General features: G+C 36.4%; 1 protein-coding gene across 1 annotated transcript in view; it reads left to right on the top strand.

Moving 5' to 3' along the window:
- Positions 1-2,541, top strand: part of LOC116168132 (odorant receptor 94a-like) — a 33,076-nt gene extending 30,535 nt beyond the window's left edge. Inside the window, exon 6 of the mRNA XM_031483804.1 lies at positions 2,030-2,541. Coding sequence (XP_031339664.1) covers positions 2,030-2,083 — 54 coding nt within the window. The 3' untranslated portion in view covers positions 2,084-2,541. The remainder of the gene's footprint in view (positions 1-2,029) is intronic.
- Positions 2,542-19,152: the final 16,611 nt, after the last annotated feature.

The following is a 19,152-nucleotide window of genomic DNA, read 5'->3' as shown; positions in this document are numbered from 1 at the left end:
ACGGTGGGAGATACAGTGTAGGTTAAATGGGGACAAAATTGCCCCTTTTTGTAACTAAAAAGTGAAAAATCGCATTTGAAATTTTTGAAAATTATTGAGATCCATCCAAAACTGAAAATGTCAAACCTCGTTTTCGTTTCCTAAACTTAAACGGTCGGAAATGAACGGTTCCCGTTAGAACCATCTATACACTTTTTTCGGAGAATCTGAATCTGTTATCCGAATTTCCATAACACGCTAGATGTAGAGGCTACAGACTACTACTTTCTTAGTCATTATGGGCTCCACATTGGATTTTTATGGAATGAAGTCGAGGACAAGAAAAGAAATTCATTTCATTGCATCGCCATCATCGCCATGTTCGTTCAGCAAGATCTAGTTACCCATGGATCTTTTTTTGGAAATGAAATGTAAAACATTCGATTTTGACATTTTTCTTGTAAATTTATGTAATGTAGAGTGTGACATGTCATTATTTTTCTTTTTTTCCTATATCTCATTCCGTAAAGATCCAATATGGCGCCCACAAGAAATAAGAAAGTAGGTAGTAGCATATAGCTTCTACATCTAGCGTGCTATGAAAATTCTGATAACGGATTCAGATTCTCCGAAAAAAAGTGCCCAGGACGGGAACGGGAACCGTCCATTTCCGATCGGCGACCGCTATTGAAAATGAAAAGGAAATTTGAGTCACAGAACCCCCGCTTAACCTACACTGTATCACTCACCGTTGCCGAAATCCCAATGGTGAATTTGAACCACCCTGTACACTTGCGAATGCCTTTGTATTGCCGTCGCCAATATAAACAAGCAGCTTACCACTGGATATCAGCTGAAATTTAAAATATTACTATCAACTTTTTAATAACATGACTTACCTTATTATTATTGGATATATCAGTATGTACAAGATCTCTATATTGCGTGCTCCACTAAAAATCTTTTTATTGTAGTTTTACTGTTTTAGTTAATTTGTATGCTACTGTTGCTCTGTTATTATTTGACCCAGGACACTAATTGTGTGTTAAGGATTTTTGATATGCATAATTTTATTTTATTTCAAAATATGTGATCTATTTAAAAAAATGTTTTTGAAGAGAAAAAAATAAAACTACTTTCCTATTTGCTAATTATACAACTTCCTAACTCCTATAATACAAAAAAACTGTCGGCATTTCGTGTTCAAAATATACAGGGTCGCTGATAAGTCTGCAAACGGTCGATTATCGGGGGAAATATATATATACAAGAAATATATATAGTTCTTCAATGTCTACTAGGTAGTAATAATTTTAATTATACAGGGTTGGTCATAAAGGCGTGGCACATCAAAATTGCATTTTTTTAAATGGAACACCCACTACATTATTCGATATTTCAATTTTAATCCATTGACCATTGACCATCGACAAATAATGAATTCGCTAATAGTGATGCCGGCGAGACGAGACGAGACGAATCTGAACCTGACCGATATTCTATGGCCTATTTTTGACATGACCCACAGAAAAAGTCAAGGGCGTCATATCGGAAGACCTAACTGGCCATTCAATAGATTTATTGTCTTTAGGCGATCGATTTCGACTTGTAAGTCATCTTCAGGCCTTAGCGTCTACAAGTCGAATCGATCACCTAAAGAAAATAAATATTAAGTTTTATTAACAAACTAAGGTGTTTCATTTCAAAAAATGCAATTTTGATGTGACAAAGAATCCCAAAACGGCAACAATGATAACGACGACCTTTCTTGGTTGGACCACCATTTTGACCTTTGAATCAAATACTAAGTGCTCAAATACATTTAATGATAGAAAATCACATTTCCACGACTTCATACTAATAATGAGCCACCCTAGGCATAATATGATCCAAAAAAGTAAAACTGTTCCTATTTTCTTGACTGCATCCATATAGCCCCAATGAACAGAAATGCCTAAACATAAAATAAAACCGTTTAGCTCAGTCGTTGTGAATGAAATGATGTAAGTACAATGGGTGGTAATAAGTACTAATTTTGCTTTTTTTTCAGATTGGGAAAGGATCATACTCGTTCTTTGCGGTATTAAAAAACCACAATGCGTAGTGCCCAAAACCATAAACGGAGGTTCTGCACCACGTAGAATATTAAAATAAAATATTAATATTAATATTAAAATTAATTGCACGAGAACGTGTAATCAATCGCATTATGTAACCTAATTTGATTAGCAATCCTTCGCAAAATTACTATCTAGGAGCTATATACGATTAAATATCAATTAGCGTAATTTGCTAGAAGTACAGTTTGTTTTAAGTAAGTAAATTTGAAACACTTTTTACCTTAAGAAAACACAAATGTGTCATTACCTGCCAACGCAGTGTAACTTTAAAAGAAGTACCTGATAAGTACTTCCGCGTTCTGCTATTGCGACATCGCGTAGGCCTTGACCGTGACGAAGTTAGACCAGGAAACAAGAAGATGGCAACAAACTTGTATACCGAAGAAATGGGACACGTCATGTTAAATTCGCACGTAGTGAAAGAAGAGTTTTATGAAGATATTTATATGGCGTATAAATTTGAAATTGTTAAAAATTGTATGGTTTCCTTTCGGAAAAATAAACATAAAACGTAGGTACCTACCTATCGGGCACTTAATCGGCAGGAAATCAAAATGCATTTAGAGTTACGTCCATAAAAACGAACTTATTCTTATTTTGGTTTGGGAGTGACAACGGAAAGGATTGATCATTAATTTCCATTTAATGGTAAATGCGAGGGTAAATGTAAGTACTCATAGCAGTTTTGATGGTAGCAGAATGGGTCCAACGTCAACGTCTTGAGATTTGTGTTACGAATTTCAATTAAGTCTTACAAGAAGGTTGTGCAACACTCAAAGAAAGGATTGAGATTCTATACTCTCATTTCCGTTTTAAATTTTCTGCATTTTTAGCGCATTTCCACAAAAATTAAAAAAAGCGGTATAGTGGCTACTTTTTCCGTCCGTCTGTTCGTCCGTCCGTCCGTCCGTCCGTCTGTCGGTCCGGTCGCTACTAGTTCTTTATCTTAAGATCTATTGCTCTATGTTTTCGCTATTTGGTTCGTTATGGTGTCAAGGCTTGCACCAAGAAAAGATTTTTTTCTGTGCCGTTTAAGAAAAAAGTTATGGCAAAAAATCTATTTTTTTCATGTTCCATAATTTTACACTTTTACCGTTTATTAACGATCCACCAAATCGTTCATAGTGTTGTATCGCCGGCTGTCCGTCTGTCTGTCCGTCCGTCTGTCTGTTCGGGTTTTGTATTTGCGCAATCCAATTTTCTTATTTGTTAAGATATTTAAATGAAATTTCGTATGTAGGCACCTCGAATAAAGGTAAAACTAATGCCGAATCAAAAAATTTCTTTTTTCTATTTCGGTGTCACAATGATGATTTTGTACAACTGTTTTCGGCTGAAAACAGTTGTACAAAGATAGTGATTATAGTCGTTTTTTTTTGGTAACTCATTTCTTAAGTTGGCAGTTACTAGTTAGTACAAGTAGGTACTTCGTTGGGTACTTCCATGTTTGAACTTCAAAATGTCAGTCTTACTACGCTGCCAATCTAAAACTTAACGGCATAAAAAGTGTTCCCAACATAAAACATGTTAGTTCTAACGTTCCCTATATAGTTTCTGATAATGATTTTTTCAATTAAATTAAAGCACCGAAATAGAAAAAATAGTATGAAAAACGCGTGTTACAATGCTTTATTGTAATACTCCTATCTTGCGGACACTCGTGGCTACGCTTCGCGTCGCCACTCGTGCCACAAGATAGTCGTATTACAATAGGTCGCATTGTAACACTTGTCTTTCAATATACTATTGTGCATGCGTAATCCAATTTTTAATATGTTAATGTATTTAAATGAAATTTTGTATGTAGGCACCTCGAATGAAGGTAATACTAATGCCAAATCAAATAAATTTGTTTTGCGCTTGCGCAACCCGTTCCAACTAAAATACGCAAAACAATTATTGCGCATGCCCAGAACCACATTCGTTATTTGTAGACTAATTCTTCTAAAATTTTAGGGTATGATTCTTCTTATAAACTGAAACTGAAGTAGCACGTCAAAAATGGATTGCACATATGCTATCTTTCTAATTTGTAGCCGGATTTTTACAATTTTAACAGAAGTTGCATCTTGAAAATGCGAAATGAATGCAAGTGGAAATGCGCTTTATGTAAATCGTTTACGATTAGTACTTTTTTAACTTGTTATTCTTTACATCTATTTTTTCTATTTTAATAGGTTCGGGTTTGTTTGGCATGTATCCATTAGGGACCGGCAAAAATTGGGACACTGCATGTCGTAAGAGAAGGCTAATCAACGAGGGGATGACCATCGATAGACGTTGAGGAAATAGAATGGTTTAGGGCTTTAGGCTGTTGGTCTGGAAGTGGTTTACAACTTTACCTCGATTAGGATTATCACCGATACAGGACTTTTTGTTCGAGCTTTACACATGAAGACCAAGGGGCGAACCTAGACAGGTTCTGGCACCGTGTTGTAATGGGGAGTCCAACCGGGCGACTATTGTGAAGTTGAGAGGAAGCGCTTTTGCGTCACAGAAGTGCGATGAGAAGTACTCTATGAATAAATTGTAGGTTTCTTAGGTACCCGTGGCGCTTTTCGGCTGTTGGTGTTACAATTCTGGTGATGGTGTTCTTGGTTTCAAGTTTGATACTTTATTTTTCCTGTTGCTGGGGTGATGACAACCCTCAATCACCTTAAATAGCAATTTTAGTGGTGCCTTCTTTCTCACCATTGCCATTTTTCTCCTCAAATGCGGGGTGGTTGACATCGCAAGGCAAAATAGCGTTATAGTTTTGAGTGGAGGAAGGCTGCCATCTTAACGTATTTTAATCGCCCCAATTGAATACCCTAAAATCTTAGAAATCGTAGCGGATTGGTCATAAAAAATAATGCGGCGAACTTCGGTAATAAGTTCGTGCACAAATGACATGAAAATTAATAGTATATTATTCCATGAGCATGTAATGGTGGCTATTACTCATGAGAATGTGTTTGCGGCACGAGCCGAAGGCGAGTGCCGTAATTCTTTCGAATGAGTAATAGCCATTACATGCGAATAGAATACTATACTCTTTCTACGAATACTTGGCAAACTTTAATGAAAATATTCAAACTTGACATTTGTTACCAAACCAATTGCAGTTGAGTTATTTTATAAATATTTAAAGTTGGTCATACTGTGACAGTGTGACAATTGAAATGATATCAGAGATGTCAAAAGGTTGCCAAGCTTTCGTTTCTCATTTCTTAAAATTTGATCGTTTAAATTGTGGGTTTATTGCTATATGTAATTATAGCTAATCGCCTAAACATTGAATAATGCGGGTACTACCAAAACTACGACAAAATAACAGGCATGTGCGACTTACGAAGTAACAGAATTTGTACGAATACTTAACCTCACTTCCCATTTTTACACTTTGAAGATCCTTTTGTAAGTAGTAAGTAGTTGTCTTTTAGGTCGAGAAAATGCGAGTGAAATATTCAAATTTTCATATTTATATTTAGCTTAGATCGATCTAAGATATTTAGACTTTTCCGGCTATAAATTTAAACATAATTTTTTTGCCGTTTCTGTTATATTTGGCGGCGGCGTACAACTTCATTATTTTCATCTTGACACTTTCAAATTCGATGCGTCGGTAATACAGTGATCTTTTCCTTTGAGTTCAATTCAGCAACTTAATTTATATTAAAAACGGTCTAAATTAGCATGGGATGTTTTATTTAATTTAATATTGATTTTCAATTATACAATTTTGAATTCACATTTTGTTTTTTGTGTTATTAAATCTAATTCTTAGATTTGGGCAAGTCCTATATTTCGATACAAAGGAAAGTTACAACCAGATAAATTGACAGATCGATTCTTTGTTTTTTATGAATCTTTCTCATTGGCTGGCTGCGGTGAGTTTTTTTAAAGCCATGCCCAGTGATTAATTATTACTCACTGCTGTTATCCAATAATGTGAATAATTTATACTCTTACTTCATAAAATTGGAACGTTTAATGTATTCATTAACCCATATGAGTAGAAAAATAATATAATTGGCGGATTAAGGAATTACAGGACGTACAGACTCGAGTGCCGCCAAGGGACAAGCAACAAAGCACAAGTTATTTAGTTAGTGATGTCTACAGGAAAGCAAATGCAGGAAAGCGAAACAATATCCTCCCTATAATTAATGGAACAAAAAGTTGCAAAAATCTGACCTTGCAAATTAAACAAAGCGGTAGAAATTACTGAGCAAGCAAAGGAAAAAGCTGTAAATACGGTGCGGTTGACTTAAGATATGAATGCAAGATATATTTACGGAAAGTGTCAAAAATTAATACAGTACATACTACTAACTAGCAAAAAGTCTTACGTTTCGGTTAATACACCAAAGGCAAACAGATCGATGATTTAAATACGGTACGGTTGCCAATAGTTATTTGTACAACTAGTTTTGAAAGTGATACTTTTTTCATGAATTTGCAGTTTGATTAATGAGAGCGAAGCCCGAGTTAATAAAGTAAATTCATGGAAAAAAGACACTTTAAACACGTGTTGTACACGAAATTTGTTTGCATAGTGATCCATAATAACCCACAATTGAATAATTTTATTGACATTCGCTATTTACTGTCACTCAAAAATGGATGCTATTGTTAATAGACAGGACTAAACTCCATGGAAACGCATAGTAAAAATCGTGAAAAAGTACCACTTTCCATACGATTTTTCGTTTAAAAGTCTGATAATTTCATCACTATGTAAAAAAGTAAATTTACGGAGAAGCTCAAAAATTACGACATTTACGAACGTAACTTGAAAAAGGCAAAAAGATCCCCCCTCTAAACAACGGCTTTACCTTTGCTAAAATTCGACCATGCCATGGAGGGAACGCTGATTTCCCAACCAACCCAATGTATTTATATACAAAGTGCGGCCTGCTGGCGTCCTAAAAATCTGTAATTAGTCTTAAAATTCAAATTAATTAAGAGCGTTTCTTTTGAGACCACTCACGACTTAATTGGATGCTGTTTCTGCAACTCATTAAATTAGCTCCTGTTAAGTATATGTATATACTATAAGTATATACTCACTTAAATGTACGAGAAGAAATTTCTAAATTCATACTTCAAATTAGCCTCCAACACAAATACCTTCGACACGACACATTTCGTAACGAAGCGCCTCCAGATACCGGGTGGTCATGAAAGTATATAAACTTCAAGAGGGAAAATAGGTGCTTCGTTTTCATACTTTTGAGCATTTTCCTAAATAAATGTGCTTACATATTAAACGAAAATTCCAAATAATGTGAAAAAACTTTAATACCTCTGATAGGCCCTACTAGAGGCATGTACCTACTTTATTACTTGTCAAAACAGCATCTCTCGAAAATGTTGAAATATACTGATGCAAATAAATGAGACTGTAACCCCGTCATTGGTAATTGAAAATGACTTCAAAAGAACAGCACAACTAGATCTTAAAACAAAATTTAATTGCTTTATTTTCACTTTTGTATTTTATTATATTAAATTAAACAGAGACCCAAACTCTACTAGGTTCATAGCACGCATAAAAAAGTTTTTAAAAAGAATTACTAACACCTTAAAAGTTATATCTAAAATTGAACTCAATCTTTCCCCAAGACTACCTAAATTAAATCTATCGAAAACAATTTAGTGCTCATCAAACTTCAAACTGCAAGACGTCGAACTGACTTGAATAAATCCAATAACGCTAATGCCGTAAAGTCAGCAAACCCACATGCTGTCAAATCTGAGAAGTTCCTTCTTTATAACAAACGCGTTATCGTTGACCACCTCTACATTTTCTTAAGACGAAGTTAAACATTAAGAGGGTTCTATCGCTCACTTTTGCTGTAGCATTTCGAGTATTCTAAAATAAGGTGCCATTTTGTTATTATTATTAACAACACCATATATGATAGTATCCTAGCAACGTTATGATGAAAATATCGAGCCGTATATACCAAACTTTTTTTTTCCTTTTTGTTTCTCGATCAATTGATACCGTATCTAATCAATTCAAATTATGCACTGCAGAAAGCGGCACATACCTGTTCTTTATGAAGTAGTATTTGTAAGTCGGTGGTGGAGTAATTTTTCCCACCATTTTCTCCTAGAGTTAGTTAAGTATAAATGTTTTTATAAGCTTTTTTATAATGGAGAATAAAATTGATTTGATTTGATTTGATTATTAAACTTACGAGAAAGCGATTTGAGTACATGATAGTAGACACTATAAACTAAATGGGTAAAGGCTTATTTTCCGATTTACTTTATTTATTTAACCAAAACAAGCTTGCAAAGTTTGCGTTTGTTAAGAAAGATTGAACGAAATGGTACAGAAATCCAAGACAAGAGAAAAAATGAGCCTTTACCCAGATAAAGTATACATTCAAGAAGCTGTACAATTTTTTTGATAATTTTCCGTTCATCGGTGTATAAATGGCATCTTATTTTGGAGACCCTTGCATTTGACAAAATCGGGAATGATTAGTGGCGCAACATACGGCCGACTGTGGAAGTATTGTAAGTAATAAAAGTATCATTTTTCAATGTGGAGATACATCATTAAAATAAAGAAAAAATCAAATTTTATTTTTTACCATGAGTATAATATCTCCGGCAAGTATAAAAACCATGTTAGTGAAATGTACGGGGTTTTTTTCAAAGGTTTTAGATTTTAATAAAATACACTTGTTACTTGTGAATGTTTTTTTGATTTTTTACGATAATAATGGTTCGTAGGTAATTCAGTAATCGGTATAGCTTTCGACGATGGCAATAAGAAGTCTAGTAACATTTTTACTAACCCAATGATGTAGTACAGCCTGTAGAGCCAGAGTTGGACTGGGTAAAACATAGAGTGACCCAGTGACCCGGTGACCCAGTTAGTTTACTGACCCAGTGACCCGGTGACCCAGTGACCCGGTGACCCAGTGACCGGTGACCCGGTGACCCAGCTTGACCCGGTGACCCAGCTTGACCCAGTTTTGACCCAGTGACCCAGCTTGACCCGGTGACCCAGCTTGACCCAGTTTGACCCGGTGACCCAGCTTGACCCGGTGACCCAGTTTGACCCAGTGACCCGCTTGACCCGGTGACCCAGCTTGACCCGGTGACCCAGCTTGACCCAGTGACCCATCTTGACCCAGCTTTACTCAGTGACCCGTCTTGACCCGGTGGCCCAGTAATTAAATTATTGTTAGGTATCATCCAAAACAATTTCAAGTAACTTTTAATTTAAAAAAAATTCCTCAATAATATTCGGCAACAAGCACTTAGCCCAATTTCATTCAAGAGAACTAATACCTAAAAAAATCAAATGCATTTGTTTATAGTTTGTAGTCAAGTAGTCAATGAAAGTATTTAGAGAAAAGATTTATTTGGATTAAGCTAACTAGTAGAAAAAAATTAAATGTGAATGAACACCACTGTAAGCAAACGGGTAAGCCCTGAAGCAAAGAAATAACATTATTGTAATACAATTCGGGACATGGAAAGTTTTTTACGGCAGTATTAAAGCAAACATCACAGAAATGGCAGTTGTCAAGCAATCGAGTATTATTTTCAACAAACCAGCATTTCATGTATTGCATAATCTGTACACTTGAACCGAGGGCACTGACTTAACTGCGTTATTCGATCAAACTGGGTGACTGGGTCGAATTGGGTCCCCGGGTGAAATTGGGCCGCTGGGTCAAACTGGGTCACTGGGTCAAACTGGGTCACTGGGTCAAACTGGGTCAAACTGGGTCAAACTGGGTCACTGGGTCAAGTTGGGTCACTGGGTCACGGGGTCAAACTGGGTCACTGGGTCTAACTGAAAAGAGTATGACGTGACCCAGTGACCCAGTGACCCAGTTTAATTTAGTGACCCAGGTGACCCAGTTGACCCAGTGACCCAGTCCAACTCTGTGTAGAGCGCTTTTTACATATTTTTCCAAAGTTTGAGGTTGTAATTGTTATTGATCTTTCTTGTTTCCACAGAATATTGGAACTTCGCCCACGACTACGGAATTCAATATCGTTTATTTCCGCATTTGTCTTTATTAACTTTTACACGAATAGGGCTTTTTGGGATTTATATAACTCTGGATCCATGTTGTTGTTTTCGGGGTTTGCTATTTCAGTAGCTAATGGACCATAATTTTCCGTCAAGTTGTAAAGGTTTTGTTTTTTTATTTTGACTTTCTGGAATAAGTCTTCCCTTCGAATTTTAACATTTTTTTTCGGATCTTTTTTGTAGAAATGTTTCTTAACCGTACTACGACTATGACAAGTTAACGCTTTATGAATAAGTAAATATTATGAAATTCACCTTTGGTGTTATATGACATGGCAATTGCTTCACATCTGGTTCCATGCACCCTTTTTCGTCTTACCCTATAAAAATGTACATACTACGGCATTGTACTGCTTTGCGTAGTTATTTGTTACGTTTAAGATTAAACTTTCGGCATTATGTACTAATTAACTAACCGATATGATATAAGTATACCGGACATAATTTCCTGAAATACCTAGTCCGCATTTCTTCATTGCATTAATTTGCTCTCGTTTTGTTTGGCTGCACTGCAAAAGTATTGTGCTCACTCGCTATGACTACCAAATAATATGTGAGAAGGACTATTTGTGATGTAATTTTTCTAAATATGAGGTAATTAAAACATTTATTTCGCTAATAGTGTAACTCAACTTGAAATGTTCAGATCTAAGCTTGAAAGCCCTCGTATCATTTACAGAAAAGACTAAAGAGCATCCGTCCTATCGTATCGGATCACATTCTGATACATCATCATAAACATAAAGAGAACTCTCATAAAAGTTAGTACACGTTAATTTAATTTTTTCTATACATACGCATATTCCAGGTATATACGTTTATCTTATTTAGAACTTTGTGAGACTCACCAACAATCTCTCTTAATAAACGCAAACAAAATGTTGTCTTATCCAAACCCATTAACTTTTAACACAAATGTCAATTTTACACAAAAATAATTCCTAACAAACAATTTCTAATGATAAAGAAATTTTGCACAAGAAACACCTGGAAATTTTTTAAATTAAATAAAAGAAATAATTTCGCAAATGTATCAAACCCCATACAAACAAAAACAAACCATCTGCGGCGTGATCTGATCAGTCACAGTCAGTCATAATCACAGAATATTACACAAACTAAAATTACGCGTGTTATGTATTAGCAATATTTATATAATGTAGATATTAATATATTTTTATATTGCGATACGAAAATTCAATAACGGCCGGGCAATCAAAAGTTTGAACGCTTCTGGAATTTTGGGAAGTTCACACCGTCGAACAATTAAATGACGTTGGGGTTTCCCAACTTAGTAGCATTACAGCTACCACGGCAATAATAATAAGTACATAATGTTCGAGGTTCGTTGGGAGTCTGTTCCGATTTCCAATAATGAACCCAACCCAGAGAAATGTATTTAAAGCAAGCCAAGCAAGCAATGTCTGTGTCTAAACGGCTCCATAGATTTCCGGTATTTTCATCCGATTTGCACGACGTGTAAGGTTAGCATACGTTTGTAGTTCAAAATGTGATGCATAATATAATATAAATAATTATTACAGTATTTTTATTTTAATTTACTGCACCCCGTCCTCCCCTGCGGTGCACGCCCCACGGTTTGAGAAACACTGCACTGTGTACTAACGTTGTGAAAAAAGCCCGAACAAATGGTTATTAGTAGACTTCGCAAAGCAAAAATCAATTTATAATTCAAATTTCATTGGTGCGAAAAATGATTATACCCGCGCCTCTATTTGCAGACCTGCTCGCCAGCAAAGGCGACTACCGTAAAATAATGAGGTTCGCACCTTAATTATCATGATGCTACCTCAGTTTATCTCAGTCACTTCGAAGGTATAAGCCATAAGAACTGAAATATACCTACAAAAACGCACATACCAAGTCCACTAATGAAAAATAAAAAACAGCGAATTTGCGTAAGATTACATAATGTACATGTAGGTAACTGTAAAAAAGTGGAAAAACTTCATTCGAACCCGCATTTATGAGTTGTATCAGACGCATAACTAAGCAGTTCCAAAGATTGAAATTTTATTATTGTCATAAAAATTCAATGCGCTTCTTTAATGCATATATTACGCACATACCCGTAGACTTCGTTTGCCACATGTACCCAGTCATCTGCAATTCCCATGGAATGGACCAGAATAATCTTTGAATAAACTCGGATCATTTTGTCAATTTTTCCCAGGAAATGAAACTTCCATTTTTAAGGTAAACTTAAAAATGTTCGCCGCCCTTACTTACAATAGCCCCTCTCTGGTAAACCCTTTCAATTCACGAACAACGTATTATAATTCGTTTAAAGTTGCAGGTATAACTCAAATTCGTGCTTAGGTGTACGTATCCCGTGAATTAAGAAAAACAGACAAACACGGAGGGCGGAAGGGTTGTGTCAGCTGTTCTTTAGGGTGTGGGAAAGTAGCACAGGTGGTTTTGAGGTCTCTGAGAACGTCTGAAGACGCCAAAAACATGATTAGGTACTGTAGGTAAGTGAATGCAATGTATTGAAAAGAAACATGGATAATGGTCTTTTGTTCCCTATCCACTTAACATTCTATTTTAACGAATGTCTTATCGCGATTAAAATTCATTTTTTCCCTTTCTATTTTGTCCAAAACTTTCAAGATGTATTAGGGATGAAGCTTAAGCTTAATTCATTACCTTTTTAATTTATTTTCAATGGCCTTTTCTAAACTGAATCAAATACAAATCTCATTAAGGATGAGCATACTGTTCGCCCAGAAAGTAGCCTATTATAAAAGTAAGTACATAACATCCTGATTCCCAGGGCCGTGTGGGTTGGCGTGGGTGAACTATCGCGTCTTGAACGGGGCCTCTCTTCACTGCGGCATAAACCCCACATCTGCGGACGTAGTCTCGGGCAAGAGCTTCCGTTTTGGAAAAGAAGTAATTCTGGGAGGCGGCCCTTGAGGTTTCTTCGTCTCTATAGCCTTACACATACTTAACTTTTAAATAAATTAAACAAATATAGCAAACGAGCTCCTGGGTATGGCTATAGCATGTGTAAAACCAAATTCTAAACCTGGTGTTAGTTTTGCTTTTATTAACGAGCTCCTAGCGAGTTTATAATTTTGCGGTGTCCGTCCGTCCGTCCGTTAGCACGATAACTCATAAACGAATGGATTACGACGAAATTTTGCAGGTGAATTGGCAATGTAGCCCAAAAAATAAAGTAGGCCCTTTTGACATCTCCGTTAGTTATGAACCGAATTGCATGAAATTCAATATGCGCATAGCTTTAGCCATATAAAACACTATGAATGCTGGTCGATTAGGCTCAACTTTTGGAATTGCGTTTGATATGGCTAAAGATATGCGCATATTGAATTTCATACAATTCGGTTCATAACTGACGGAGATGTCAAAAGGGTCTGCTTTATTTTTTGATCTACATTGCCAATTCACAAACTCCGATCTACAAAATTGATAAAGAATCCACGTGCAAAATTGCAAAATTGGTTCATTCGTTTATGAGTTATCGTGCTAACGGACGGGCGGACAGACACCGCAAAATTATAATCTCGCTAGGAGCTCGTTAATAATGTTAGAGAAACCGGGCCTTCAATTGGTCAGTTTAGATTTTAAACTTTAGTTTGGAGCTTAAAGTTATAAAAGCGACACGTCACTAAATTGGAAACATGGTGCAAACTCGGTCCTCCAAAGGGGGGGCAAGAACTTTTTTTCCGTAAAAAATTGTTCCTACTGTATTAGCTTCACACGAATATTCTTCTCAACTTGCTCCCCAGTACATTTGCGTCTCAATATCCGACACAGAGAGGTACGTTTTTGGAAAACTCACCCCCTGAAATTTATCTTCGGAAAACTCGCCTCCAGAATATCTACCAACGTAAAATTCACATATCTGCGATGTATTTTCGTCAAAGAAAGTTGCGTCAGAACATGATTTGCAGAGGAAATTGCTTCATGGAAAACCGGAAAATTGATTTCGTGCCCAAACAAAACTTTCTGCTAAGTAAGCTCCTCGGAATTTTCGCTCCGGAATATTGACTTTCACAATATTCGCATTCAAGAAACTAGCTGTCTATATTTGTGCACACAAAAAAACTAGCACCCTGGATCCCCGGCAGTTGGTGCGTCGTAGTAGGTACGCTTATAGGTCTGCGTCGTAAGTTTCATTTGGAGCGACATGTTTTCGCAGGAACTTCCTCTGTCGTTCGTATGTGGATTCGTGTCTTTGGTACTGTTACCAGGCTATGATTAACGTTTGGACTCGCTGATTGTGTTTTACCCGGTCTGTCTGGGTCGTCCACGTTAGCTATAGTCGGGGCGCTTCCCTGGGGCCTTACCTCTGGGGTTGGTAGTGGACTAGCATTCGTGTCAGATCCGGGTCAGTTTCCTGCTCCTGCTCCTGCTACCTAGATTACGTTGGAGTCAGTTTCGCATTTGCGTAACTGATCTGCTTTCTCCAGAGTGCGTCTTCTTTGTAGAGGCCGGGGAGGAGGGGGGGGGTCCTTTGCCACTGGCGTCTGTTCGAAGGATAAATTCTTAATTTTCACGAGGACAATGAGGGCTGAGTAGCTTGACGTGCTGGTGTAGCCACTCCTGTTCCAGGATAATGAGCGCTGCCGCTGAAGTCCATAGTCTCAAGAGCTTGCGAAGGCAAGAAGCTTGCCCAAGGCCCAATTGGTTTGGTGTTGGTATCGGAGCCCGAAAGACAATTCCCCGAAAGTAGTTGCCCGAATGGACAATTGCTCGAATGGACAATTTCCCGAAACACAATTGATCGAATGGACAATTGCCCGAAGAACAAGCCTCCTACATACTGTTCAATTTGAAGTTTATATAAGCTCTGCTCCAGCTGAATGCATTTAATAAATTTCTAAATGTTTGGATGATCTACGGAAATCTGTTGTTCAAACCCCCGATGCCATTCTTCTATGGCATTGTTTGTTTTTGGCAAACTTTCTTGTACCCCACCATCACAATTCCATAGATCATGTGAAAATATACGACGTTGTCTACCTCTTTGTGGGCGCCTGATCCAGGTATCCTCAAAATAATCAATTACTGACTGGGCCTCTGTAGGTAACGCATCTTGCTCACAAATGATTTCAAATGCCTCCACAACGTCTACAGTAGGAACGAATGCTAAGGCCGACAATAATAACCGGAGCTTTAAAGCAAAATCTGCATCAGTATTAAGACTAATGGGATGTACTTATTAAATTTATAAAGTTGTGATAAAATACAATTTTCGGTCAATTCTCCTTTCTGGCAATTGTTCTTCGGGCAATTGTCCATTCGGGCAACTGTTTTCGGGGAATTGTCTTTCGGGAAATTGTTTTCGGGCAATTGTCCTAGATCCCTTACAAAGCGGTGGCCTCCGGCCGGGGGCACAACTTCTATTGGTCGCTTCCGGTAACACACAGAGGATTCTATAGCCGGTCCGTGCTAAACACAGCAAGGGTTAATTTCAATTCCTAATGAAGAAATTGAAATTGAAGAAACGGTATCAGCGGATTCTATAGTCGGTTCGTGCACAAACATTAGGTATTTATGAACAATTGTCCTATCGAGTTGTAGTATTGTCACTCTCCGTCGTGTTACCATTTGTTGTTTATATCTATGTTATATATTTAAACTAACCTCGTAGTGCATTAATTACAAACTTATTGAAGAGGATTATTCTCAAGATGATTTTAATGCTGTATCTTTAGCCTGGAAACGCTCCGGACCCAACAAATTAATTTTCTTTTAGTACATGACGGTCATTCATTATACTTTGAATTTATTTGATTTATAAATAAAATTGAATATTTCCTATCAATGCGAAAAGTGTGTTGCGCATGAATATCTTTTAACCATTTGCTTTACAGGATTGTTTCACCTCAAGCCCCATTTACTAATAGGTTGTTCAGTTGGTTTATTGCGGCAAAGGGATAAATATTATACCTTAATATTTATCCTTTTGCCCTTTTCCTTAAGAGGCCAGAAGAGGTTTACTGACTGGCTGGCTGGAGTAGCTAACATTACGTGAAACAATTGAATCAGAGAAGAAACTCGCCCTACACTGGTAAATATTACCACAAATTGGCAATACTTAATTAATGACCAACAGGTAATAATAATAATAGAGATTTATTCCCCAACAGAACAGACATTCCAATTACAGGACAATACATATTTAATAGTTACGAGCAATTATTTTGTATAATAAGAAAAAGATGGGGATTAATCTAAATATGATGCTTAAAACCGAACAACTTGACGATTAATCAGGAATATTCATGAAATAGTGTAATTTACACTAACAGCTGCATACAGAAACACTACAATATCCAAATTAATCACCAAAGGACGGAACTATCCAGTCGAAATTAGAGAGAGCGTAAAAGAAAAGGGAAAAGTATAGAGATCCAGTAGACAAAACTATTCTAAACCAAAACTTAAAACTACAAATACAACGAACTAACAAATAATGTGTGAGTTTTTATTTGATGGAGCTGTCATGAGGAAAGATACGAGAAATTTAAAATGTTACAAAAATTCTAAGGTCAAACAAAATGGGGGAAGAAACTGATATAGGATATACAGGAAATTTTACTTCTAGAGAAATTACATTAACAACCCCGAAAGAAGTGAAAAATGAAACTATAACGTATCATGGAGCACGTGACCGAAACGCGCCAACATCTCTCAACGTGATTTTGCAAGGTTAACTTGTTTTTCGAATGCGTTTGGAAAATAACGTTCCTAGCTTCACTGTAAAAGAAATGCCTGTTAGTATTCGGTTCTCTACAAACATGTTAATATTAACGTATAATCATTGAATATTCAGATTCTTTATTCAGTGGTACAATCCTAACGTTTACGCGATTAAAGTGACATTACTTATCTCTGCATGTTGTTCGCGTGTGGATATTGTGTAAACTTTGAAAAAATAAGGATTTTCTTCAGAAACAACAAGTCGGAAAACGTTATATATACGTAGAGAACCTTGTTTGTTTTCCATGGACGCTTTGCTTTTTCTTCTTCATTGTAAAAGTTGAAATACATAATTTGTTATTCTTTAATAAAAAAAATAAAAATATAAAATTAAAACCCAAAAGGTTTAAAAGTTCTGGAACAATAACATTTTTATACCTATTAGAAATGAAACGATTTTGTACTAATTACTCAGTTTAACAAGTTTGCTGCAAGAAAAAACGAAATTCAAATATTCACAAAAAGTTAATTCAACTTATTCGATTGTTTGTGTATTTTTAATCCATCCAAAAAATATACATACATATTTATATTAAACGCGTTTCTGAGAGAAAAGAACATAACCTATTCGTATTAATTATTAAGGATCCTCAGATCCTTTATAGTTTTGTATTGTCGTCCGTCCGTCCGTCCGTCCGTCCGTCCGTCCGTCCGTGTGCGCTCTAACTCTTTTTAAAAGTGGCCGATTGTGTTGAAATTTGGTATACGGGTACGTTGGACATTAAGAACGGACGCTATTGATTTTCAGGAAGCTGGTTCAACAGGAACAAAAGTTATACGACTTCGAGTGAATCGGGAACAGGAAAAACTGCGAACTCAATATAATAAAAATTAACATATTTCATTCCCTAGGTCATGTATCGAGTTCGGACTTTCGCTAGATTATTCCCTATGACTCTTAGATGTGTAACAATTCAATATAACTCTTCTCTGTGGTCTCGGTCAAAAGTTTTAGAGCAAAATGTACCCAAAATTATTCTTTACACATGAATTTAGAGTTGTAAAAGCTTTCAAACGCATTATCTTGATGCTGAAAGAGTTGATAACGTGCACGTTTGATAACCGCATGTGTGTGATTCAAAAATGTTAAATTATTTTTCTGAGGCCACATGGATTTTGATCAAAATATGTCAAAATCGTTAATTATGCACCAAGATCGTTGGGAAAAAGACTACGCGCATTATCTCAATGCCCAAGACATGAATTTGATGCATTTTTGGCGACCACGTGGATTTTGATCAAAACATGTCAAAATCGTTATTTATGCACCAAGATCGTTGGGAAAAGACTAGGCGCATTATCTCAATGCCCAAGACATGAATTTGATGCATTTTTGGCGACCACGTGGATTTTGATCAAAACATGTCAAAATCGTTATTTATGCACCAAGAGCGTTGGGAAAAAGACTAAGCGCATTATCTCAATGCCCAAGACATGAATTTGATGCATTTTTGGCGACCACGTGGATTTTGATCAAAACATGTCAAAATCGTTATTTATGCACCAAGATCATTGGGAAAAAGACTAGGCGCATTATCTCAATGCCCAAGACATGAATTTGATGAATTTTTGGCGAAAACGTGGATTTTGATCAAAACATGTCAAAATCGTTATTTATGCACCAAGATCGTTGGGAAAAAGATCAAGAGCATTATCTCAATGATCTAAACATGAATTTGATCTATTTTTATGGACCACATGGATTTTGATCAAAACATGTCAAAATCGTTATTTATGCACCAAGATCGTTGGGAAAAAAACCAAGAGCATTATCTCAAAGCCCAAGACATGAATTTGATGCATTTTTGTTAACTATAAAATGTATTTTGTAAGATTAAAATAAATTGTCGTTAAAAGTGATTGTAATACTGAGGATCCTTCGATATTTCGTTGTATCGGTTTATTAATATATAAATAATGCAAACAAATATTAAAAAACCCTCGACTAGTTATTTTCATTACATCTGATTCTGTTGCGCACCAATCAAAACACAGACCACGACAAGCCCATCTAGAAAGAAACAGTGTGCGTACTTCTCCTATGCAAATTATTTTTCTCTCGCGGCCAAGAATACGAAATTTTATCAGGGGAAAGAAAGAAGAGCAGCTAATGGGAGAATATTCTCATAGGAACGCTGGGTGACTGTAATTGCGGTGCTGTTTCCTTGTAGGTGTCAAAAAACTTGGCACACACAAATGGAACACATTACACAATGATGATGATACTAGGTTGTTTCGTTCACATTGCAA

Source organism: Photinus pyralis, unplaced genomic scaffold, assembly GCF_008802855.1.
Source record: "Photinus pyralis isolate 1611_PpyrPB1 unplaced genomic scaffold, Ppyr1.3 Ppyr1.4_LG4, whole genome shotgun sequence".
Lineage (NCBI taxonomy): Eukaryota > Metazoa > Arthropoda > Insecta > Coleoptera > Lampyridae > Photinus > Photinus pyralis.
This window is presented reverse-complemented; position numbering and strand designations above follow the sequence as displayed.